General features: G+C 38.4%; 1 protein-coding gene across 1 annotated transcript in view; it reads right to left on the reverse strand.

Annotated features, from left to right (window-relative positions):
* MCTP2 (multiple C2 domains, transmembrane 2) overlaps positions 1-25,889 on the reverse strand; it is a 312,863-nt gene that overhangs the window by 58,301 nt on the left and 228,673 nt on the right. Inside the window, exons 17-18 of the mRNA XM_006897193.1 lie at positions 21,267-21,389; positions 16,021-16,062 (exon numbers count right to left, since the gene is read on the reverse strand). Coding sequence (XP_006897255.1) covers positions 16,021-16,062; positions 21,267-21,389 — 165 coding nt within the window. The remainder of the gene's footprint in view (positions 1-16,020; positions 16,063-21,266; positions 21,390-25,889) is intronic.

Consider the following 25,889-nt stretch of genomic DNA (forward strand, 5'->3'; position numbering starts at 1 on the left):
GTAATTGGTAAGTTTATTGGGGAGTATATAGGAGACTAAAAAAAAAAAAAAATACAAAGCACATCTGCAAAACAAGAATGAAGTGGGAAGCATAGCACTCTCTGATTTCCAAACCAACTGTAATAATAAAAATGCTGTAATAATCAAAACAGCATTGTGCTGGTACAATAACAGATATATACACCAATGGAACAGAAGCAAGAACACAGAATTTAACCTATCTACCTATGCCAACTGAGAGGGTGGTATCAAGCTGCTCTTTGGAGGCAAGGATTTTGAAGCTCTGTCTCATTTACTTTGGGCATGTCACCAAAAGGGACTAGCCCTTGGAGAAAGGCCATGGATGAGATGGATTGACACAGTAATTGGGACAATGTGGGTAGATGTGTCTGAGACAGTGAGACTGACTCAGGGTAGGGCCGGGTTCAGAGCTATTGTACACAGAGTTGCTATGAGCTGAGGTGACTTGATGGCACACAACTGAAACAATAATAACAGTTCCTCATGTTGTTGTTAAGTGCCACCGAGGTGACTACTACTCATAATGACCATATAAACAACAGACCTTGCATTTCCTCTCTGTTTTTTTGGTAATCCATGAGATACTAGAAAATCTTCACTAACAGTACAAATCTAAGGCATTGATTTTCTTCTGTCACCTTTATTTTTTGTCCAACTTTCTGATGGAGAGGAAGCAATTGAAAAGACTGTGGCATTGATCAGGTGAACCATAGTTTAAAAAGCAACATCCCTGTTCTTTAGAACTTTAGAGAGGTCTTTGAGAGGAGATATCCCCAGTACAACTTATCTTCTGTTTTCTAGACTGCTGGTACCCTGGGTGTTGGTTGGATCCAAGAAAAAGGAAATTCTTGATAATTTCAATCTTTTCTACATCTATCATGATGTTGCCTATTGGTCCAATGGTGAAAATTCTTACTTTCTTGGTGTTGTACTGGAATTCATGTTGAAGTCTTTGATCTTCTATTGCAAGTATTTCAAGTAATCTATACTTTCTACCAGCAAGGTTGTGTCATTTACATAATGCAGGGTGCCGATGAATTTTCCTTATATGGTGATGCCACATTCTTCTTAATACTCCAGCTTCTTGAGTTATTTTCTCTGAAAAGAGGCTACATAAGTATGGAGAAATGATACGACCCTGACTCATAAATTTCCTGATTTTCAAGTTATGTAATGTTGCTTTGTTCTGTTCACACAACTGCTTCTTGATCTACATATGGATGATACTGACTTACATAAATGAAGATGTTCCTCATAGTATACTGTCATCCTTCTTATTTCAGCTGATTCTTTCATGAATTAAATCAGTTATTAATTTTTCTTTTGGAAGCAGGAGTGGCATCTACTTCCTAAACAACATAACTCTGGGAACTCTATGGAATTTGATAAATGATGACAGTTATAGAAAGGATTCAAGTCTTTTCTTCAGATGGTCACTATGAATTGTGCTCGACTCAATGGCAATCAGCAACAACAACAACAACAACAATTTTTCTTACTGTTTCTTTTTGTGTCCTTGTTAAATTTGGGAATGGTGTGTCAATTTTATTATGATTTAAAAAAACCAACTTCTAGTCTCATAGATTTGTGGTTTTTTTATGTTTCATTTATTTCTGTTTGAACATCACTTCCTTTCTTCTGTTGAGTATAGGCTGCTGTGCTATTCCTTTTCATATTGTAGGAGATGATGGAATAAGGTGGTGATTCTAGTTCTACTTTTTTAATGCGTACACTGATTGCTATAAATTGACATCTGAACTCTGTCTTTTCTGTGTCTTAACAATTCTGGTACATTGTCATTCTCATTTAAATAAAGAATTTCTTTTCATTCAAAAAAATTTCTTCTGTAACTCAGCAGCTTTTAAGCATAGTATTACTAAGTTTCTATGTGTATGTTTATTTTTCCTTGTTTCTTTTTCAATTGAGAAGGTACTTTGTAGTGTCTGGATGTTTTTAACTTAATGAGGCTTGTTTTATTTCCTAATGCATTGTCTACACTGATGAATGCTTCATTTGTACTGGAAAAGAATGTACAGTGTGCTTTTATTTATTGGACTGTTCTTTATACATCTATGAGTACAAATCGATTGACTGAATTGTTTCTACCCCTCTGCATCTTTGTTGAGCATCTTGTTGTCCCGACCTTCATCAATACTGGCATATTAAAGTCTCCTACTATTACTGTGGAGTTGCCTAGTTCTCTTTAAGTTCTGTTAAAGTTTGATTTATGCATTTTTTGACAAGAGCAGACATCAATTCTAACAAAAGTATTCCAGGACATAGTAAAGGATATAGTAATTTACAATATATCCTATAGCCCAAGTATAGCCCTGATATTAAAGGTAAATGTAAAAAAAAATTTGAAAAAATATCCCTCATGAATACATACCTCAAAATTCTGAACAAAATCAGAGTCTACAAACTTAAACATTAAAAAAAATAAATACATCATAATTATGTCAAGTTCATACTGGTATGTAAGCATGGTTCAACTTTAGAAGACAAAGTAATCCACCACATTAGTAAAGGAAATTAATGCCATAGCAATACTAATTGATAGAGACAAGGATTTCACAATATTCAATAGCCATTCATGATACTTTCATAAAAATATGCATAAAGTAAATTCCTTTATACAACTAAGGGCGCCTGAGTTGTATGCAAAGCCAATGTCAGGATCATTTTTAATGGAGAGAGATGAGAAGCATTCCCCTTTATAACAGGAACCAGACAAGGATGGGCTTTATCACCTCCTTATTCCATACTGACAGAACTGGAGAGGTGTACTGGCTACAAAAATCACTGCACACCAGTAGGTTGATGATTTGAATCCATTAGAAACTCGAAGAGATAAAAAAAAGAAAGAAAAAGAAGCTGTTTGCTTCTGTAAAAATTTACAGTGTAGAAACCTTATGCATAATTATACTCTGTCTTTAAAAGTTGCTATGAGTTAGAATCAACTTGATGGTGGTGAGTTTAAGTAATTTAAGAAAGCTAAACAAAAGGTTTTCACCGTAGTAAGGAAAGAGTATAATTAACACTATTTGCAGATTATTTGAGCCTATACCTAGAATATCCCAGAGACTCAACAAGGAAACTACTAGAACTAATAAGAAGAGTCCACAAAACAGCAAGGGAGATGATCAACCTGCAAAATTTATCCAGATTCCTTTCCACTAACAAAGATATCTCTGGAAGAGAACCAGAAAAACAATGTAATTTACAATCATCACCTGACAAATGAAGTACTTAGGAAAAAAAATCACCTAGAGATAAAAAAGAAAACTACAAAACAATACTACATGTAACTGAAAGAGACCTACATACAAAAAAGTATATATCATGCTCATGGATAGGAATACTTAACTTTGTGAAAATATCAATATTACTAAAAGCAATCCACAGATAGGATGCAATCCCAATATAGAACCTATGATCATTTTCGAAAGGGATTGAAGGAGTAAGCAATAACTTCATGTGAAAGGAGTCCTGGGAAGAATAAAGCACTTCTAAATGTATAGAACAAAGCAAAAGGCCTCATGCTTTCCAATCTCAAAACCTCTATCCTCCGTAGAACCTCTGGGTCTATCCAGCCAGGCAGTCAACACATTGGTAGTGGCAAAAAAGACGAACAGAATAAAGCTGGGAACCAGAAATGAATGAATCCTTCTCTGAACAGCTGATCTTTTGTATAGCACTGAAGCCCTATATGGGTATATTTCTTATTTGGATAGTTTCTTTAGCAAATGATGCTGAAAAAACTGGATATTTACTTGCAGAAAAACCCCAGGATCCACATCTCACTTCATACAGAAAACGTGAACTTAAGATGGATCAAAGATCTTAATGCAACACCTAAGGCTATAAAGATAATTCCCTTCAAAAGGTAGGAGCAAGTTAGAGTCTCTAATACAGGACATAAATTCAGCCAAAATAGAAATAAAAAGGATAAAACAGTAGAAGATCTTAGGCACATCAATAGTTCTCTCCAAAGAATTTTTTTCTAAAAAATCTAGACTGGGAAATAATTTTTTAAAATGTCATATGTGAAAAAGAATTAATCTCTGAAACTTAAAGAAAGCATTAAACCTTAGCAGCGAAAAGAAAAGCAATCTAATTAAAAGTGGGCAGATCACATGAACAGACACTGCACCAAAGAATGCAGTCAGGTGGATTACAACCACATGAAGAAATGTTTTGGACCATTAGCTATTTAATAAATGATCAAAATACAATTAAGTATCCTCTTAACCCAGCAACAGTAGCTAAGTTAAAAAACCAAACAAACAGATTAAAAAATAAACCAACATCTCAATAAGCAAACAAATGCTGGTAAGGATGTGGTGAAACTGGAACCCTCATACATTATTGGTAAGACTGTAAAATAGTACAACCACTGTGGAAAATGGTATGGCTTTTCCTTAAAAAGTTAAACATAAACATATTTTATGACTCATCTATCCCTCTACTGTTGTGCTGTACTGTCAAGTTGTCAAACTGACCCTCCAGTAGGTTTTCAGAGGCAGGTAACTGACCAGGAGGAGACTGCCCATCTTTCTCCTATGGAAGAGCTGGTGGATTAGAACTGCATGCCTTTGGGATTGCAGCACAGCTTCATACCACTAGGCCACATAAACCAAACTCACTGTCACTCAGTTGATTCTAACTCATAGAGACACTATGAGAGAGGGCTGTCCATTTCATCTAGAACAGTGGCATATGGAATTGAACTGCTGACCTTTTAGTAAGAATCCATATACATTATACAGTCAAGACAACAGAAAAATATATGCATGTCCATGTTCATTGCTGCAATGCTCACATTAGCAAAAGATAGGAGAAATGTTAAGTATCGGTGAATAGATTTATGGATAAACAAACTACAGACAGTAGAATACCATGCAATATTAAAGAATAACAATGTTTATGGAAAATTTTTATACATGGATGAACATGAGGAACATTATGTTGAGTGACATTAGTCAATCAAAAAAGGGCAAATATTACTATTATAAAGAGACATGGAAAGGTTTATACACCTAACCCACTATTTTGATTGTTGCCAGGGTAGAATGGAAGGGGATGATAAACCATTTGACTAAAGGGTGAATCTGTGCTTACTTGGATGAAGGAAAAGATGTCTGTGAAAATAATTCAAGTAAATGAAGACCCTGGGAGGAGTACGAAAGTTAAAGAAAACAAAGGTAAAGATGGTTATGTTCACAGGCCTGTGTAATAGTTACAACTGTCTACAAATGAACACACAGATGGATATGCAACAATGACAAGCTTGTGAAGTCCAGTGAGATTGAACTCATGAATATACACATATAGGTTTGACAGAAAACATTTCGACATGCATTCTATAAAAATACCCCTGGTGGACTAAGGATAAGAAGTTGTATGCCAACCCGAAGGCTGGTGATTCGAGTTCACCATTCACATCTCATTAGGAAAATGGACAGGCTCATCTCATGCAATTAACAGTCTGTGTTAAACTGGTGGAGGGTCAACTACAAGTTAGTTCTGACTTAGTGGCATCCAACATTGTATGGAATAATATGGCAGAGTACACGAGAGGCAAAGTCATGAAAACTTCTCAGTTATAGCCAAACACCATGAGGGAATGCATCACTGGGTCTGAGGCTCAGGATTGGAGTCTTGGGGGGCACTGGGTCAACGGGCACAACAAAGTTTACACAGCCAATGCTCTACGTCCTACTAGGGTGACTTGTGACTGGGGTTTTAAAAGTTGTGAGCAGCCATTTAAGATGCAGCTCCTGTTCTTTCCCCATCTGGAGAAAAAAAGAGTAAAGAAAATCAAAGCTGCATGGGGAAAAAAATTAGTCCAGAAGACTAAAATACATGTGAACCTCAGAGTCCCCTACTCTTAGATCCAAAGGACTAAGTGATTAAAGATGTCCTGCTGTCATTACTACACACAGTGGGATCATAATACAAGGTTCCGAAAAGAGAGAAAGCAAAATATGGAAGAAAATGAAAAACAAAACAAAACAACAAATCATCTACAATAAATAAGTCCCCCCAAGCCTGGAATTTAAATCGCCCCCACGGATCAACTGCAACCAAACACTACAGGTGTTCACAAGAAAGAAGGAACTCCTCAGAAGAATAATTCAAACAAGGCCAAAGTGCAACATTTGCCCAGGGACAAATCTTGGAAGACAACGGGTATAAAAAGAAGGAAGGATGGAGATGGCAAATCCAAGGTGATAGTGGGAAGAGTTGTTAGATTGTAGGGATCACACACGCAGTCAGTGTCATGAAAAAAAAAAGTGTTAATGGAAACAAAATTTGTTGAATGAAAAATAATTTACTCTTTAAATATCTACCAAAATCACAATTAAAAAACACCAAAAAGTATTCAAAATTAAAATTACAGTCAATCATGTGTCACTGGGATAATATGTTCAGAATAAAAAGCGTATATTGATGTTGTTGTTATGTGCTGTCGAGTTGCCTGTGACTCATCGTGACCCACCTTATGTACAACAGCCCTAAACCCTGCTCTATCCTGTGCCAATCACACTATCTCCGATACACACATCCGGATTACTTCAGTCACTGAATCAATCCACCTCATAGAGGGTCTTCCTCTCCTGCACTGTCCCTCCACCTTCCTGAGAATGATGTCCTTCTCCAAGGACTGGTCCCTCCTTGCAACATGTCCAAAGTATGTCCGATGAAGCTTCAGAATCCTTGCCTCCAAGGAGCAGGCCAGTTTAACCCTCACCCAGATGAACCTGTTCATTTTCATGGTATATTCAATACTCTTCTCCAACATCACAGCTTAAAGGCACAAATCCATTTTAGGCAATGAGAAATTAAATACTTCTATGCAGCAAACACCAAGTGCATTCTTTAGATCTCACCTCAAATTTCTGGTCTGACATGGAGTTCCTATCTGCTGCAAAACTCACTGGGCTGCTCACTGAAAGTCTGGAAGTTCCAGTCCATTCAGAGGCACCCCAGGAAGGACTTGGTGATCTACTCTCAAATACTAGCCACTGAAAACTCTGAAGTACAGGCCTAGCTGACACCAGGAATCCATGTCTATTTTATAGCAACTGGGTTGTAAGGCCCCAGGAATAGATGGTATACCAACTGAAGTATTCCAGATAACAGATGTTGCCCTAGATGTGCTCACCAAGTTGTGCCAAGAAATATGGAGAACAACCACTTGGCTGACTGACTGGGAAGAGATCTATATTTGCTCCCATTCCAAAGAAAGGTGACCCAACTGAGTGTGAAAACTACAGAACAGTGTCATTGATTTCACATGCAAGCAAGATTCTACTGAAGATTATCCAAAAACGATTAGAACAGCACATCAGCAGAGAACTGCCGGAAGTCCAGGCTGGGTTTAGAAGGGGTCGTGGTACTAGGGATATTGTTGCTGACGTTAGATGGATCTTGGCTGAAAGCAGAGAATACCAGAAGAATGTCTATCTGTGTTTCATTGATTATGCAAAGGCATTTGACTGCGTGGATCATAACAAATTGTGGCTGACTCTGAGAAGAATGGGAATCCCAGAACATTTAATTGTGCTAATGCGAAACCTATACTTGGACCAAGAGGCAGTAGTCAGAACAGAGCAGGGTAACACTGCATGGTTCAAAATTGGGAAGGGTGTGCGCCAGGGATGCATCCTGTCTCCATACCTTTTCAACATGTATGCAGAGCAGATTATCAGAGAGGCTGGGCTCTATGAGGAGAATTGTAGCATCAGGATTGGTGGAAGATCTATTAACAATCTGCATTATGCAGATGACACAACCCTGCTTGCTGAAACTGAGGAGGACCTCATGCACTTGCTGCGAAGGGTCAAGGACTGCAGCCTTCAGTATGGACTGAGGCTCAACGTCAAGAAGACAAAGATTCTCACCACTGGACCAATTGGCAGCGTCAGGATGGATGACGAAGAGATTGAGATTGTTCACAGCTTCAGTTTGCTCGGCTCCACAGTCAACACTCTTGGCACCAGCAGTCAGGAAATCAAAAAGCGTATCGTGATGGGAAAGTTTGCTATTAGGGACCTCTCTAAAGTACTCAGGAGCAACAGTGTCTCTCTGGAGACTAAGGTGCACCTGATATAGGCCATGGTCTTTGCAATCACTTGTTATGCATCAGAGAGTTGGACAATGACTAGGGAGGACAGAAAGAGAGTGGATGCTTTTGAGCTGTAGTGCTGGAGAAGAGTACTGAATGTACCATGGACTGCCAGGAAAACAAACAGATTCATCTTGGAGACGATTAAACCAAGCTACTCCTTGGAGGCAAGGATTCTGGGGCTTCGCCTGACATACTTTGGACATGTTGCCAGGACGGACGGGTCCTTTGAGAGGGACATCATGCTTGGGAGGGTGCAGGGACAGCGCAGGTGGGGAAGACCCTCTATGAGATGGATTGACTCGGTGACTGGGGTAATCAGGATGGTGTGTCAGAGGCAGTGCGGTTGGCGCAGGACAGAGCAGGATTTAGGGCCGTTGTGCGTAGGGTCGCTATGAGTCGCAAACAACTCGACGGCACATAACAACAACAACAACAAGTAGTTGGGTGTATCACAATTTATCTGAAAGTAAAATAGCATAAGTCTTACAACAGAGATTGCAAAAATCTAAGATAACTATGAATTTAGTGAGTCTGATTCTAACTAATGTGCTCTGAATAATACTCCAAGTGGCTAGGTTAATAATATTTCTGAATTAACTTTGCAGGTAATAAAGTAAAAATATTTTTAAGAAAAGAGGTTTGATTTTTCTTAAAAGAAAATTGGAGCAATTTGGAGCAAAAGGAAATGAAAAAGGCTAACCCTTCTCATTCAAAACTTGCATAAACTGATAATTAAGAATTGGCTGGAATCCACTTCACTACTCAAGTCTTAAAAGTAAGATGATATGGTAGACATACTAGCAATTAAGTCAATTCATCACAAAATATCTTATTAAATCAAATTAAAAGATGTTAAATAGGAATGACCGTTTACTTTTATTCTCTTGAAAATGATCCATAAATTGATCTACAATAAGTGTTACACAAAAATTATATACGCCTTGAAGATGTGCATATGTGTAGCAATTATTGTGAATCTTACAAGGATATACTTTGGCTTTTTGAAAAAAAATACTTAACCCCTTTAAAAAAAACCCAAAAAACCACAAAACACTGACTATGTAATGCTTCAGAGAAATCATAAATCAAACCAATCTATTCTATTGGAGACATCCTTAAGGATGGCTGTTCTTTGGCTTATCTGGTGTAGTGGTTAATTGCTCAACTGCATATCAAACTTGTGTTTGTTTGAACCTGGCAGCTTCCCTGTGCAAGAAAGATGTAGCAGTCGGCATCTGTAAAGACTATGATCTTAGAATCCTGTGAGGCAGATTGACTGTCCTATTGTATCATTATCATTTGGAAATGATTCAAAAGCAAAAGATTATGAAAATTCTTGAGAAAGTACAATAAAATAACAAGTAAAAAGACTCTCAGTAGTAGACCATAAGAAGACTGCCTCCCAGGACAAGTGTCGCCTTGTTGAGAACATCATCTTCTCATGAAAATACAGTGATGGGCCATGGTATCTGTCTCATCTAAAAACCTAAGTGGATCAATTTACAGCAATGCTTCTTTGCTTTCAAATATTCAGGTTATTGTGACCTGGATGATGATTTTAAAAGGACAGGTCATTTAAGCCTTCTTTCTTCCTTTTTTAATTCTTGGCAAGTTAAAATGGTTATTTCCTTTTTTTGATAATTTTAATGAACATTTACAGAGACTTTGGACTTCTGTTAATTCACTGTTGCACTTTTCTCCCCGCCCAGTTTGCTCCTCTCTTTGAAAAAGTAAAAGAAAAATACTTTCTTTGGTATACAATCCCCCCACACCCCTCCCACAGGCCCAGGTACACTTCACTATGCACCCTTAATTCTGGACTCTTGTGATAACTCTTGTGTAATACCCTATCATATATCGCTTTTAAATTACTCTCTCCCTCATCTTTTCAATGCAGTATACATAATTTATCCAGTTTTCCTCAGTTTTACCCCAACCCTGATATCAGTCCCATTCCACAACAGTGGCACCATGCAGTATTTGTCCTTTTGTGACTGAGATATTTCACTCAGCATAATATTATCCAGGGTCACCCATTTTGAATAATATTGCATGAGTTCCTTGTTTTTCAATGCAGCGTAGTATTCCATTGTGTGAATATACCACAGCTTCTCTATCCATTCGTTTGTTGATGGGCACTTAGGTTGTTTCAGATCCTTGCTGTTGTGAACAAAGCTGCAATAAACATGGGTGTGCATTTATCTGCGTGGATGTCAGTTATTGTCTCTTTGGGGTATATTCCCAGTAGTGGAACTGCTGGGTCGAATGGTATCTCTATTTGCAACTTTTTGAGAAAAACCATACCGCTTTCCACAGTAGTTGCACCATTTTACACTCCCACTGACAGTGAATAAGGGTTCCAGTTTCTCCACAACCTCGCCAGCATTTGTTGCTTGCTGTTCTGCTAAATTTTGCTATTCTGACTGGGGTGAGATGATATCTCATAGCTGTTTTGATTTGCAACTCTCTTAGAGCTAGGGATTTTGAACATTTCTTCATGTGCTTGTTGGCTATCTGAATGTCTTCTTTGGTGAAGTGTCTGTTCATATCCTGTGCCCATTTTTCAATTGGATTATTTACCTTTATCTTGTTGTGGTGCTCAAACCAACTCAAGGTGGATCATGGATCTAGGACTAAAATCAAGGATTATAAGCTTCATTTTAAAAAATGCTTGGAAGAACTCTAGAAGTCCTAATCCACAACATAAACAGTCTTCCAAGTATCCTGAAAAATCTACAACCAGGACAAGACAAAATAGATGAATGGGACCTTCCAAGAATCAAATCCCTAAGCACATCCAAAAACTTCTCCAACAGGGTAAAAAGTGAAGCCACAGACTAGGAAAAAGTACTTGGGAATGGTATGTCAGATAAGGGACCTATATCTAGAATTTATAAAGCCTTATTTCTGTCAAAAGAGTTTAAAAATAAAGGCAAACAATTGAAAAAAAAATCCCACACCAAGAGTGTGGTTTGATTGTGAAGGCAATAAAGAAGGATTTTTTTTAAAAAGATGCCTCATAATGCCTTCTTTCTAATGTTAATAGTAAATGCTGAAATAATCTGAGTGACTGTTGGGCTGGAAAAGGAAATGAGACTCTAATGCAAGTATTTATACCTTCAGCAATGAAAACAAGATATTATTGTCTTGTATGACCTTTCCTAAGTATGGGGATACAGCATTTTATACAATAGTTTCTTGGTTCATGTTTCAATTACTGACCTTTACAGTGTAGAAAATTAATGCAATTTTCATTGTAATCCATCCGTACAAATAAGGTCCACATAGAAGGATTCCATATATGGAATCTAATACAAACAGGAAATGTCAGTTGATTGCTGTTGGCTGAACCATTATCTGTTTGTTCTGGGGTCTCTAGCAAAATATATTTGTAACAAATATTTTTTTTTAACATATACATTTGGGAATAGGAAAGACATTTTCTCTTCTAAAAATTTAATTTGTAGCCTTAGTTTCCAAAAAGCTCCCCCTCCTCAAAAAAAAAGAAAAGAAAGAAAAACTCAAGGCTGTAACTTTAAACCTCTCAAAAGAGAGGGAGGCAAAATTGAAGAGTCTAATCTGGTATTTAATACACGCTGCTAGCATGTATTCTTAACAATAAGGAGAAGAAAGAGGCAACAGTGATGCCGTTTTATAACAATCCCTGTTCCCGACAATAAAACATGATGGACCCCAGGCTCTATGGGCCATGGACTGTGTATTGAAGAAGGCATTTGTCTCCTGAGGATTTCCTCCTCTGACACCAACCACTATGATATGTGGTGGGGAAAGGGGCTGGCAATTAAGGAACATAATTCCCAAGATGTATAGTTTAGGCAGAAATGAGTTTGTTGCCCCTTCTGGTTTTGGTGAAAAGCCTGTGTGTCTATAATTTGTAAACAATTACTCTCTCACTGGGGGTGTTACAATACCCAGAAGTCTGGTCTGTCACGTCTAACATGCAACAGAAGCCAGAAGGGGACACTAGGCAAGACCTTTGATACAGAACACTATTGATGGAGGTTTCCCAGAGATTGTGTGTCCATGGCTGAGATAAGCACATCATAATTGTGGTGGCAGCTGTTATTCAAGGAAAAAAATCATATGTATGCCAATGTGAGCTCAAGCAGTTATAAAGTCATTATTTTTCTCAGTCATAAAATTTTGATCTCTGCCAAATCTCACAGAGAAAGAATGTAAACAACATAAACAAGGGCTGGAAAGTATGGGTGCTGACGTGTACTGGGGCAGCTTGCTTGTTGTTGTGATGTTGGAAACTATGTCATTGGTATTGCAAATATGGGCAGAATCGTAAATTTTAGTGAAGCTTCTGGACTAAGACAGATTCACTTTCAAAACTTAGTCAATAAGAAATGATGGGTCATAACAGTATATTGCAAAATTCTTTCTTCTCTACCACACAGTCAAATGTTTCCTTTCTCCATACCTTTTCAATAGACTTTATGAAGAAAAGTGTGGGATCAGGATTGGAGGAAGACCCATCAAACCTGTGCTATGTGGATGATACAACCTTGCTTGCTGAAACTGAAGAGGAATAGAAGCCATTGCTGCAGAAGGTCAAGGAGTGCAGTTTTCAAAATGGATTGCATCTCAGCATCAAGCAAAGATTCTCATCACCAGGCCAATTGGCAGCATCATAATAGATGAAGAAAAGATTGATCTTGTTAACAGTTTCATCTTGTTTGGATTCACAATTAGCATTCTTGGAACCAGCAGTCAGAAAATCAAAATATTAATTGCATTGGGAAAATCTGCTGTTAGGGACCTCTCTAGAAAGCTGAAAAGAAATCATGTCAGTCTAGAGATCCAGGCCTTGTCCAGGAAGTGGTTTTCTCAATTGTTTGTTGAGCATCTGAGTCACGGACAATGAATAAAGATGAAAGAAGAAGAATCAATGCCTTTGAATTGTGGTGCTGGTGAAGAGTATTGAACTTATCATCGACTGCCAAGATGACAAATAGGTCTGTCCTGGAGATGGTGAAACCAGGTTGCTCCTTGGAGGCAAGAGTGTTGAAATGCTGTCTCATATACATTGGGCATGTTGTCATAAGGGATTAGTCCTTGGAGAAGGACATCATGATTGAAAGGGTGGAAGGACAGCACAGGAAAGGAAGACCCTGGATGAGACAGATTAACTCAGTGACTGTGGCAATGATGGCAGGTTAGGGCAGGATAGGGCAGAGTTCAGTCTTATTTTTCATAAGGTCACTATGAGTACTAGTTGACTCAATAGCACATAACAACTCAGAAGAAAATATTACAGGAATTAAACTGTGCTAGAAGGACAGAATAGGACTGCTCTATAATAATAATAATAATGCCCTATAGGTAAGGACCTGTGCTTTCAACCTAAAGGCATGCTGTTGAACTCCACTAGTGGTTCCACAGGAGAAAGATGGAAAATAAATTCCTGTGTGATTTACTGACTCTGAAAAACTACTGGAGGGTTAGCCATGGGTCAGCTTCAACTCAATGGTACACAACAACAAAGTGGTAGTGGTAAGAAGCTGTGTTGCAATCCCACAGGCACATGGTTCGAATACATCAGGTGTGGCTTAGATCCTACTTGATGGCACAAAGCAGCAACAATAATAGTGCCAACTTGAGAAAATACATCATACTGGGAATGGCAGGGTCAGCAAAGGTAAGGAAGGAAGGAAGGCAGGCCCTCAACAATGTAGATTGACAGTGAGTACAGTAAATGGGCTTGAAATTATGGAGGTCTTGATGATGGTTCAGAATAGGGTAAAGTTCATTGTGTTGTTCACAGGGTCATTGAGTTGTAGCTAATTTGATGACACCTGATAGTAACAGTACTAAACTTAGCTGTTAATGTGGGGCAGGTCAATGCAACTGCTTGGTCTGCAGCAATGTTGGATGACAACAGTTCCAACCACCATTCCAATATATTCTATCGGTCCCACCCTTCATTTCTTTCCAAGAAAGTGGCTTGAAGCATGATCCAAAGTGGCTGGACCTGCAGTTCTTGAGGCAGCCCTAGGGCTATTAAGAAGACTGGATCTTCAAAATCACTGCTCCAGATTTCATGGTCTGATGTTGTTTGCCAGTCAGGTAATCCACTTGTTCACTTACTGCCTTCTTGTTTGATGCTCTCCTTTATCAGATGGGCAAAGACAATCCCTACAATGACTCTCAAACAGTGTGTATTCTCTATAGAGGTCTCATATACAGAGGCGTGGCCAAAGAGGAAAGACTTTCTCAGGAATTCTATATAGTCTAGGCTTAAAGTAGTTTCATTAACACACGAGATTATCTATCAAGCACTTTGTTGTTCCTGTCAACTGTCATCATCTTGGTTCCATCATATATCAATGGCCCATATACACTGTAGAGCTTCTCGACAGAACCTTTTGGAAGGAGATTATCCAATCTATCTTCTGAGGTGCCTCTGGGTGTGTTTGAACAATCAACCTCCTGGCTTGTGGCCAAGCCCTTAAACATTTATATGAACAGTAACTTCTGTAATGCACACTATTAAAAAAGTTATATTATCCAGAAGTAACTATCATCAGTTCATAAAGAAAAAATATAGCATCTATGTGACCTCTGCTGGGAAAATAAAGACTGGTTTCTTTTGAACGCATCAAACTTTATTTTATGATTTTGTGCCTACTGACCACTCTGGTACAACAAATAAAAACTCACTTCATGATTCATCTAAGTTCTTTTGAATGGGGAAAACTATCTGCTACTGTCATTTGTTAGGATACCTGTGTTATGAAGACACTGGTTTTAAAGTGAGCTCTATTTTGTGGGTATTTTATATTGGATAGTTATTCTTTTTTTATTTTAATAATTTCAATGAACATTTACAGAGATTTTGGATTTCCATTTATTCATTGCTGCACTTCTCTCCCCGCCGAGCCCTCCCCCACCCCCTAGTTCGCTCCTCTCTTTGAAAAGTAAAGAAACACTCCCTCCCTGGTACACAATCCCCCCGCAACCCTCCCACCATCCCAAGTACATTCCACTACGAAATCTTAATTGTGGACTCTTGTGATAACCAAAACTACCCTTCCCATTTTTCCCTTTCCCACAAGTCTCCTCTTATCATCAAGGACTCCATAGGATTTAGGGGAAGGGGCTAGTGATTGAAAGCATAATTAAATCAAAAGTAGTAAATATGAAAGATTTTCCCAGAAGAAGAGAAAAAGGACAGATGTACGGAGACACGTAGCTATAAATGCTGCCGACATCAGCTGGGAAAGTCAAGTGGATGATCAACCCCACAGAGTGCAGGCACCAAGCAACAGTAACAGCAGTTTTGCCTGATTTCTGTTCGGCCTCCCAGAGTACTTTTCATCCACAATGGGGAAGGCTGTCCTTGGCTTGTGCCAGGGAAAAGCCTTCCATTGGTACACTTCTTAAAAATCTTGTAATTCATATATTTTACTGTTTCAACAATAATTTTAAATAGGATATCATTTTAAAACTCCCATGACAAAATACATAAAATAGAAATCTGTCATTTTAAATATTTCTAAGTGGCGTTAATTATACTTATAATGTTTCACAACCATCATCGCTACTTCCAAAACACCACCAAAAACAGAAACCTGGGACTCATTAATAAATACATTGCTACTTATTCCCATAAAATACTGTGGGTACCTATATTTTTTAGATATTTATTGTAAGTAGAAGAATATTTGTTTTTGAAGTGACAAAAATGTGTCATGGTCTATGTTGGTTATTTGTGTCATGGTCTATGTTGGTTATTATCTAATATTAAAACCAACAAGACTGGAAAGACTTAGTCCACAGGAGTACTGTCTGGTGGTAGGGTTTATGTTCCTTTGATGTTCTTCCTTGAACAAACTCACCTTGTCATCTTCATCCTCCTCTTCATCTATATCTGTGCTCTCCTGAAAGAAAAATCCACAATTTGTAAACAAAACATCAATTTCTGAATTAAAGTTTCCAAATGCAAACAAAGCTCATCTACATCTTGAATGGTTTTTCTGCACAATTTAAGTGGTAGTACTTTTAAAATCCATTAAAACCTCTTGAAATATAACACTTTTAAAGTTCAGGGTCACTGTGGCATGACTATAAACAATATGTATAATCTATATAAAAGTGTTAGCTATAAATAAGGCAAGTGCCCTTTGAAGGCATCAGCTTTAAAATGCGTTGTCAGGCTGTACTTTATGTAAACAGTTTTGTTCTTATTCTGACAAATGAACCAACAGCTATGTTAGGGAGGAGACTGTCATACTCTGTGCTGGGCTCATTGTTATAACGGCTGCACCTTCCCATTGGGGCCATTACTGAAACCTTAGACAGTACAAAATGCATTCGTCTGAATACAATCAATCTCAAGAATAATGCATTGTTATCTTCTTGGGCTCTGGGGCAGTAGAGAAGGTCAGGGAGGGAAGGAAACTCCAGGTTCAGACTGGGAATCCGATGTGTCTGGTTTACACGCTGGTGGGTGCTGGGGTACCATCTACTCTGTTAATACACTTTTGTTGGGTTAGTTCAGAAATCCTAACTAGTTAGTAGTCAATTTTAATCATATCCCCATCATGTTCAAAAGCCAACACATGTTGGTATACAATCAGGTGTGTTTATTAACTCAGAAACAAGACTGGATTTGTTTTCACTTTGAGAACTTGCTCCCTGCTTAACTGTCTAGATGCCATTGCTTTAGGATTAAAAGAAAACATCAATAGCATGTTCTCGAAATAAAGTAATGCTAAAGTATCTAGAGAATATTCTCCTATAGTTCATAAAACCACTGAGCAGCAGCAAGAAATGTCTCCAGGACTGGGAGTCTTGTGTAACACACTATTGTTGTGGAGGTTTCAGCTCATAGAGACCCTTCACTGGGACCCTGCCTCAGGCTTCTACAAATGTTCATATCAGTAAGAAGAAACTCCTCCTCTTTCTCCTACAGGCTGGTTAATGGATCAGAACTGCAGTGTGGTAAGCTGTGCACTATACACCCTCTGCCACCAAGGCACCTTCCCTAGTTTCCAAATTCTCATGAGCCTCAACTAGCAGTTTGTAGGACACTCATTGATTCTTTGAAGAACTAATTCACTAATGGCAACAAGCATATTTCATGAAAGCAAGTAAGTTCCTGAAATAATAAAAGACACCTTTCTCTTCGGTCTAGGGATCATGAACATCCTGGTTTCATGGGTTCATTTTGTCACTTAAAGTCCAAAAGTATACATTTTCTCACTGAATTCTTTGTTGAATATCTATAGTTGTTTAGTTCATTCTACCTAAGAATAATGGCTAAAAACAAATTGGAGGCTAGGATTTTGAAGTTGCGTCTCACATACTTTGGGTACATGGACAGGAGGGACTCATCCTTGGAGAAGGACATCATGCTCGGAAGGGTGGAGGGACAGTGCAGATGAAGAAGATCCGGGATGAGATGGATGGATACAGTAACTGGGATAATGGGGGTTGGAAGGCTGGAGTCAGTGAGAACTGGCTCAGGACAGGGTAGGCTTCAGAATTGCTGTACATAGGGTCGCTATGAGTTGCAGGTAACTCAACAGCCCATAACAACAACAACAACAATAATTATTTAATGATGAAGCCAGTAGACCACACAAAACTGGATGTTACTATAAAACCACAAATGAAGTATCTTCTCACTCGGGAAAAATCTCCAAGGCAGGAGAAGCCCCACAGTCATAAACTACAGATCTCCTTCAAGGTCAAACCTCAAAAAACTAGGTTGTATTTGGTGGGGAAAACTGTGAAACTAAATATAAATTCCTCTAATCATTTCATTGGTGACCTCACACTTTAGCCATGTACGAGACGGTAGTGGTTCAGTGGGAAAATTCTTGTCTTCTGTGTAGGAGACTCAGATTGGAATCTCAGATCAAGCATTTCACGTGTCTGTCAGTGGTGGCTTGAAGCACTGCTGTGGTGTTGAACAGGTTTAAAGGGAGCAACAAGACCAAGAGACATGCGGATGGAAGGCCTGGTGATCTACTACAAATGAGCCAACAAATGTCCTATGAGTACAATGGTCCAGTCGCACCCTCTCCCGAGGCTGGTGCAGGACCAGCCAGTGTTTCATTTCACTGGGTTCAGGGCTCTCAAGAGTTGACAGCTAACATTCATGTTGCCTACGTAGAAAGAATGGATAATCATCGATTTTTTAATGAGGATATCCATGGATGTCATAAAGTTTTAACATACTTCCTTTTCAGTCCTCTAATCTCTACATAACATCTCAGGAATTAAAAACCGTTCTGAGAGGTCACATTTATATCTTCCAGGACCTCAATCTATTGACAAATCCTCAATCCAGAAACCATAGAAGCTACAGGCACTGTGTTTCTTAGTATCACCCAAGTCTTAGATATTCTTGAGCAAACAAAATCCAAACTCAGTGTCAACGAGTAGATTCCAACTTGCAAGTTGACAAGGTTGTAAATCTTTCTGTCAGAGGAAATATCCTACCTTTCTTCTACAGAGGAACTGTTGGTCTTTCATGTTATGTACTTTGTTGTAAGGGCAATTGTAAATGAAGGGCTGTTACTGTTATGTGCCATCGAGTCAGCTGCAACGCACAGCGACCCTATGTACAGCAGCTCTGAAAAGATTTTTACTATGTTAGAAAATTTGTTCTGCATCTCCTTGAGAATATGACAATCTTTTAGATGTATTAACACAGTGGTTTCAACAAGAAGTTAAAACACAGCAGAGATTCTTGAGAATAGCACAGGATTGAGCAAGGTTCCTGTCGTACAAGAATTACAGTCGACTCTGTGAGGCTTAACAACAACATATGTTTCTTGATTAAATTGTGATTTTTATTTCAAAAGTAGTATCCAGACTTAAGATTTCACCAATACACTAATATACACACTGAGAAAAGCAAAGGTACCATAAAACTAGTTAGGTAATCATTTCATATAATTAAAAAATGTACTCTTTATTTCATGTTTATTTGATATATCAAGATGTATTTTGATCCATTTTGATCAAGAGTTACTGAAATAAAAAAAAAATGGTCTGAAATATTTTCAGACTCAGCCTGGACTGGAATGGAGCAAAAATGATGTTTAAAATGATAGAAGGGATCTAACATGAAGAATGAAACTTCATTTAATCTATGGATTTTGTAGTTGTTGTTAAGTGCTGTCGAGTCACCTGTGACTCATAGTGCCCCTAAGTATAAAAGCTCTGAAGCCTGTCTGAGCCTGAGCTAGTCTCACTGACTCTGACACACTACCCCATTACCCTAGTTACTATGTCAATTCATCTTACCCTTATTCCTCTCCTGTGCTGCCCCTGCACCCTTCTGAGCATGATGCCCTTCTATAAGGATTGGTTCCTCCTGGCCAGATGCCCAAAGTATGTGAGACAGAACTTCAAAATACTAGCCTTCAAGGAGAAACTTAGTTTCACTCTCTTCTAGACAGATCTGCTTGTTTTCTTGGCGGTCCATGGTATGTTCAAAACTCTTCTCCAGCACCACAATTCAAAGGCATCAATTCTTCTTCCATTATCCTCTGATGCATAGCAAGTAATTGCGAAAACCATAACCTGAATCAGCCACACCTTAGTCTCTAGACTGACATCATTGCTCTTCAGTATGTTGGAGAGGTCCCTGACCACAGACTTTCCCTATGCAATTCATTTTTTGCTTTTTCTGGCTGCTGGTACGAAGAGTACTGAGTGTGAAGCTGAGCAAGCTGTAACTGTTAACAATCTTAAGCACTTCTCCACCTATCATGATGCTGCCAACTGGCCCAGTGGTGAGAATCTTCATCTTCTTGATGTCACGCTTCAATCCATATTGAAGACTATGGTCCTTGATTTTCTGAAGTAAACATTCCAGATTCTCTTCAGATTCAGCAAGCAATGTTGTGTCTTCCTCCAATCCTAATGCCATATTCCTCCTCATAAAACTCAGCTTCCTGAATAATCTGTTCCACACAGAGATTGAAAGGGTATAGGATGCATCCCTGACTCACTCCTTTCCTGATATTGAACCATGCAGTATTTCCTTGCTCTGTTCTGAGGATTGCTTCTTGGACTGACTATAGGTTTTACGTGAGCATAATCAAGTGATCTAAGATTCCCATTTTTCTCAAGGTTAGCCATAATTAGTGATCCACACAGTCAAATGCCTTTGCATAGTCAAGGAAACACAGACATTCTTCTGATATTCTTTGCTTTCTGTCAAGATCCTTCTGACATTAGCAATAATGTCTCTTGTGCCATGCCCTCCTCTAAACAAACCCAGCTTGTATTTCAAGTAGTTCTCTGTTGATGTACTGCTTGAGTTGCTTTTGAATAATCTTCAGCAGGGTTCTGTTGTATGTGATACCAGTCATATTATTTGAAAATTTCCACACTCTGTTCACCACTGCATTGGTCCAGCTCTCTGAGAGTCCTGTGTTTTTTTCACTGTTCCTTTACTTAAACAGCAACTATTTCAGAGATGTCTTTTTTTAAAAAAAATTTTTAAATTTTATTTTATTAATTTTAATGAACATTTACAGAGATTTTGGATTTTCATTTATTCATTGTTGCACTTTTTTCTTTACCTCCCTCCCCCCAGTTTGCACAATAAAATGATGAGAGGGAATAAAAGTGACAACTATCATCTTGCTTTTTATTTTATTTTGTGGGAATAAAAGACATCATTAAGGTGGTCTTTTTAGGAAGGGTATTATAAGGCTTCAAAATCCAACATTTTCAGTTTGAAAAGATCTGGAAAGTGAAAAGTATATTACAAATCTTAAAACTCTGAATATAAGGTCCCATAAACTGAGACTAGAAAAAGATGTGGGAGACAGGACAGTCAGGGAGGAAAAAAAGAGTAGAAAGTGCTGAGGCTGTCTCTCATGGGACTGGGCTTCCCGCAGCACCGTGGAGGTTAGGAAATGGTACCCTAAACAAGCCAGAAAGCCACAAAATATTGTCCTAAAAAAATGAGATTGTTATACTTGGGAACTATGTGGAAGACTAGAAGGAAACACAGACATGGTGACTGAAAAACAGACATGAGGGTTGTGTTTCACTGCTGTTCACACATTTTGCCTCCAGTCCAGTGCCCAACTGACTGACTGGAATCCTCACTTACCTGGCTGTCCTGGACACTGCTGGATTTCCCTTTCACTGGGTTGATGAAATTGTAAAGAAAGAGCAGCAACAAGGCCAGGGGGATCATGTAGAGCTCAAAATTCCAGACGGTGACCAAAAATATCTAGGGGAAGGCAAAAAAGACATGTGAGGAGGAGAAAAGTCCTGCAAAGCAACTTAGGTAGAGGAGATCAAGCCGAGACTCTTTCTAGCGCAGCTGGAGACAACAGAGTCCCCACCACCAGCTCTTCTTTTCTTTCTCCCTCTCTCCCTCCTTCCCTTCCCTTCCCTCCTCCTCTTCCTCCTCCTCCTCCTCTCTCTCTCATACTCACACACACACTCCCCAGAAGGAAAAAGGAAGAGATTAACATAGATTTGATAACTAAGTACAGAAGTAAAATATCCACTTACATAGTAATTTTCGGGAGTCTGTGACTATATATTGAAAAATACAAGCCCTTTTTAATTTCCATTCTGGATTTGGTATTGCAGATTTAGGTAAAGGAGCATGGGAAAAAAAGGAGGGAGGAGACCACCATGTTGCCTGCAGGTGATAATTTTCTTATTTGGACAGAGCAATTTCTTTTTTTTTTTAAATTCACTGCCAACGAATTGTCTTTAAAAAGCTTACGATCTTTTGACTGAAACTATACAGACACAAGGAAACGAGCTAAAGGAGTCTCTCTCAGACAAGGTAAATGCTCACCACTTGGATTTCTGCAGGCCCCTGAAATGTGCCCCAATTCTGCGAAGGGAAGAAAACCTTTGAGGGTTGATACGGTGTCTATTCTACAGTGTTGCTAGGGATTCCAATAGAAAAAAAGAGAGAGAGAGAGAGAGAGAGAGAGACATACACACAACCTGCCTCCAAGGAACACACTAATTAGTAGGAGAAATAAGAAAAGAATACATAATAATTATGTTTTCATAATTCACTCCTGTCTCAAGAGTGAAATCTTGAGCAAATTACTTCAAAACCCGAGCCTCAGTTTCTTTTTTAACTCACAGGTACTGTAGAAGATGAAATAAAATAATTTGTAGTTATCAGCTGTCAGCTTAGACATGCTTTAAAAAATCATTCTTGAAACACATCAACATAGAAGCAGGAAATTAATGCAGCTTAAAAATGGAATCTTTACCAAAAGTACTTCTTGCTTGTAACTTACTTTTTTTCCTTTAAATTAAAACAATCTTTTTAAATATTTCATTTTATTTACTTATTTTTTTGGTTGCTACTGTAAATTAATGTTGTTGTTGTTAATGAACAAAAGGCTTGAAGCCCCTCTAAAACTACCAACATTTATCGAAGTTCATAGAGTTTTTGGAGGTATGTTATTTAGGAAGTGGATGCCACTCCTGCTTCCAACTGTTAATAATAATAGTTAATGCTCTTGTAAATGAATCATAATAACAATTAAGAGGAGATTATTCCTTGGAAGGAGACAATATGCTTGGAAAGATGGAGGGCCAGGGAAAGAGAAGAAGACCCTTAATAAGATGGGTTGATTGCAGTGATTACAGTGACTGCAGCCATGGACTCCAGGGTGTCAGAAAGTGTAAGGATGACACAGGATAGGACAGGGTTCAGATCTGTTATTAACAGGGTTATTATGGGTTATACTCAATTCGATGACACTTATCAATAATAACAACAACATTGTATATTAAAATATTTTAATTACTAAAAAATCCAACAAATCTATTGTGGAGGAAGTGCAATGAGGATGCTCCTTAGAGACAAGGGTGATGATACTACATCTCATATATTTGCATATGCTTACAACAGGGACCAGTCATCAGAAAACAACCTGTTAGGAAAGTGGAGGGTCAGAAGAAGAGAGGAAGATTCTCAACAAGACAGACTGACACAATGTATTACAGAATATCAGAGATGTCAAGGATGGTCCAGGATAGGACAAGATTCAGATCTATTGTTCATCGGGTCACTAAGACTTGTAGTGGACTCAATGGTTTCTAGCAACAAACAGCTTTGTAAATGGAATTATAAAGTGATACAGTTAAGCACTTGCCTACTAGTTCCACGGCTGTGGGTTTAAATCCATTGAAAGATGCCTAGAAAGACGGATCTAGTGACTTATCATTGTGTTGAAAATCTCATGGAGCAGTTTTACACTCAGCAGTTTTGTATTCAAGGGTTGCTAAAACTCAAAATTACCTTGCAGGTAACTAATAAAACAATAATAATTATAAATGGAGTAATTTAAACCATTGTCTACATTCCCATTTGTTAACTGTTTGTATACAAAAGGTAATATTTTTTGTAAATTAGTATTTTTAATTAGCAAATGTATTAAATTTTCTTATTGGCTTATAAAACTTTACATTTTATTGTTTTTGGATATGTAAGGACCTTGAGTCTATCCCACCTGAATTTCAAAACCATCTCAGGAACAGGTCTGAGGACTTGAGAACCAATGAGAAAAAACTAGATGAGTTGTAGGAGGATATCAAGAATATCATCCAGGAAGAATGCAAAAGTCATTATAAAGACAGAGGAAGAAAATACCAAGATGAATGTCAGAAGAGACTCTTAATGTTGTATTAGAGCACCGAGAAGCTAAAAAGCAAAGGGAAGAAATAAAGATATTTAGGAGCTGAACAGAAGAATTCAAAGGGAAGCACAGGAAGACAAAGTAAAGTATTCTAATGAAATGTGCAAAGAGCTGGAGTCAGAAAACCAAAGGTGCTGAGCTTACTCAGTATTTCTTAAGCTCAAGAAATTGAAGATCAAATTCAAGCCTCAAGGTGCATTTGGCAGGATGCTTTGGGCAGAATATTAAATGATCCAGAGTATTAAAAGAAAATGGAAGAGTATGCAGACTCATTGTACCAAAAGAATTGGTGGACAAAGAAGAATTTCAAGAAATAACCTATGAGCAAGAACTTGTGGTGATAAAGAAGTTAAAGCTGCTCTGAAAGAATTGGCAAAAACAAGGTTCCAAGAATTGGTGGTATACCAATTGATATATTTCAACAAAGAAATGCTGTCCTAGATGTGCTCACCAAGTTGTGCCAAGAAATCTGGAGGACAACCACTTGGCCAACGGACTGGAAGAGATCTATATTTGTTCCCATTCCAAAGAAATGTGATCTGAGAGTTTGGAAATTATAAAACAATATCATTAATATCAAATGCAAGCAAGATTCTGCTGAAGATTATCCAAAAACGACCAGAACAGTTCATCAGCAGAGAATTTCCAGAAGTGCAGGTTGGGTTTAGAAGAGGCCATGGTACTAGGGATATTGTTGCTAATGTTAGAGGGATCTTGGCTGAAAGCACAGAGTACCAGAGGAATGTCTATCTGTGCTTCATTGACTATGCAAAGACATTTGACTGTGTGAACCACAACAAACTATGGCTGACTCTGAGAAGAATAGGTATCCCAGAATACCTGATCATGCTTATGTGCAATCTATACTTGGATCAGGAGGAAGTAATCAGAACAGAGCAAGGAAATATTGCACGGTTCAATGTTGGGAAGGGTGTACGCCAGGGATGTGTCCTATCTCCATACCTTTTCAGTCTACAAGTAGAACAGATTATCTGGGATGCTGGGTTCTATGAGGAGAAATGTGGCATCAGGATTGGAGGAAGTCCTATCTCCATACCTTTTCAGCCTACAAGTAGAACAGATTATCTGGGATGCTGGGCTCTATGAGGAGAAATGTGCCATCAGGATTGGAGGAAGAGTTATCAACAATCTGTGTTATGCAAATGACACAACCTTGCTTGCTGAAACTGAGGAGGACCTAAAGCGCTTGCTGTAGATGGTCAAGGAATGCAGCCTTCAGTATGGATTGAAGCTCAACATCAAGAAAACAAAAATTCTCACCACTGGGCCAATTGGCAGCATCATGATAGATGGTGAAGAGATTGAAATTATCAACAGCTTTATTCTGCTTGGCTCAACAATTAACACTCTTGACACCAGCAGTCAGGAAATTAAAACATGTATTGCATTGGGATAGTCTGTTGTCAAAGACCTCTCCAAACTACTCTAAAACAATGTCAGTTTGGATACTAAAGTGAACCTGATACAGTCTTTGCAATCACGTGTTGTGCATCAGAAAGCTGGGCAATAACTAGGGATGATAGAAGGAGAACTGATGCCTTTGATCTGTGGTGGTGAAGAAGAGTATTGAATATACCGTCGACTGCTAAGAAAACAAGTTCATCTTAGAGAGGAGAGGCCAGGCTGCTCTTTGGAGACAAGGATTCTGAAGCATGGTCTGGCATACTTTGGACATGCTGCAAGGAAGGATAAGTCCTTGGAGAAGGACATTACGCTTGAGAGGGTGGAGGGATAGAGTAAGAAAGAAAGACCCTCAATGAAATGGATTGACTCAGTGACTTGGGTAAAGGGGTTAGGTGTGTTGGAGACAGTAAGACTGGCATAGTATACAGCATAGTTTAGGGCTGTTGTACATAGGGTCACTATGAGTTGCACACAACTCAACAGAACAAACCAACATCATGTAATTTTCAAATAAGGGACTTTTCTAACATTCTCCTATTAAATCGTATTGTCTATTACTACCAGAACAGGGATAAGCACAGTACTTTGGGTATCACTGTCTAATCACTGTTGTTGCTGTTCTTAAG

This window comes from Elephantulus edwardii, unplaced genomic scaffold (genome assembly GCF_000299155.1).
Source record: "Elephantulus edwardii isolate Elephantulus edwardi_28Jun2011 unplaced genomic scaffold, EleEdw1.0 scaffold00204, whole genome shotgun sequence".
In the NCBI taxonomy this organism is placed as follows: Eukaryota; Metazoa; Chordata; class Mammalia; order Macroscelidea; family Macroscelididae; genus Elephantulus; species Elephantulus edwardii.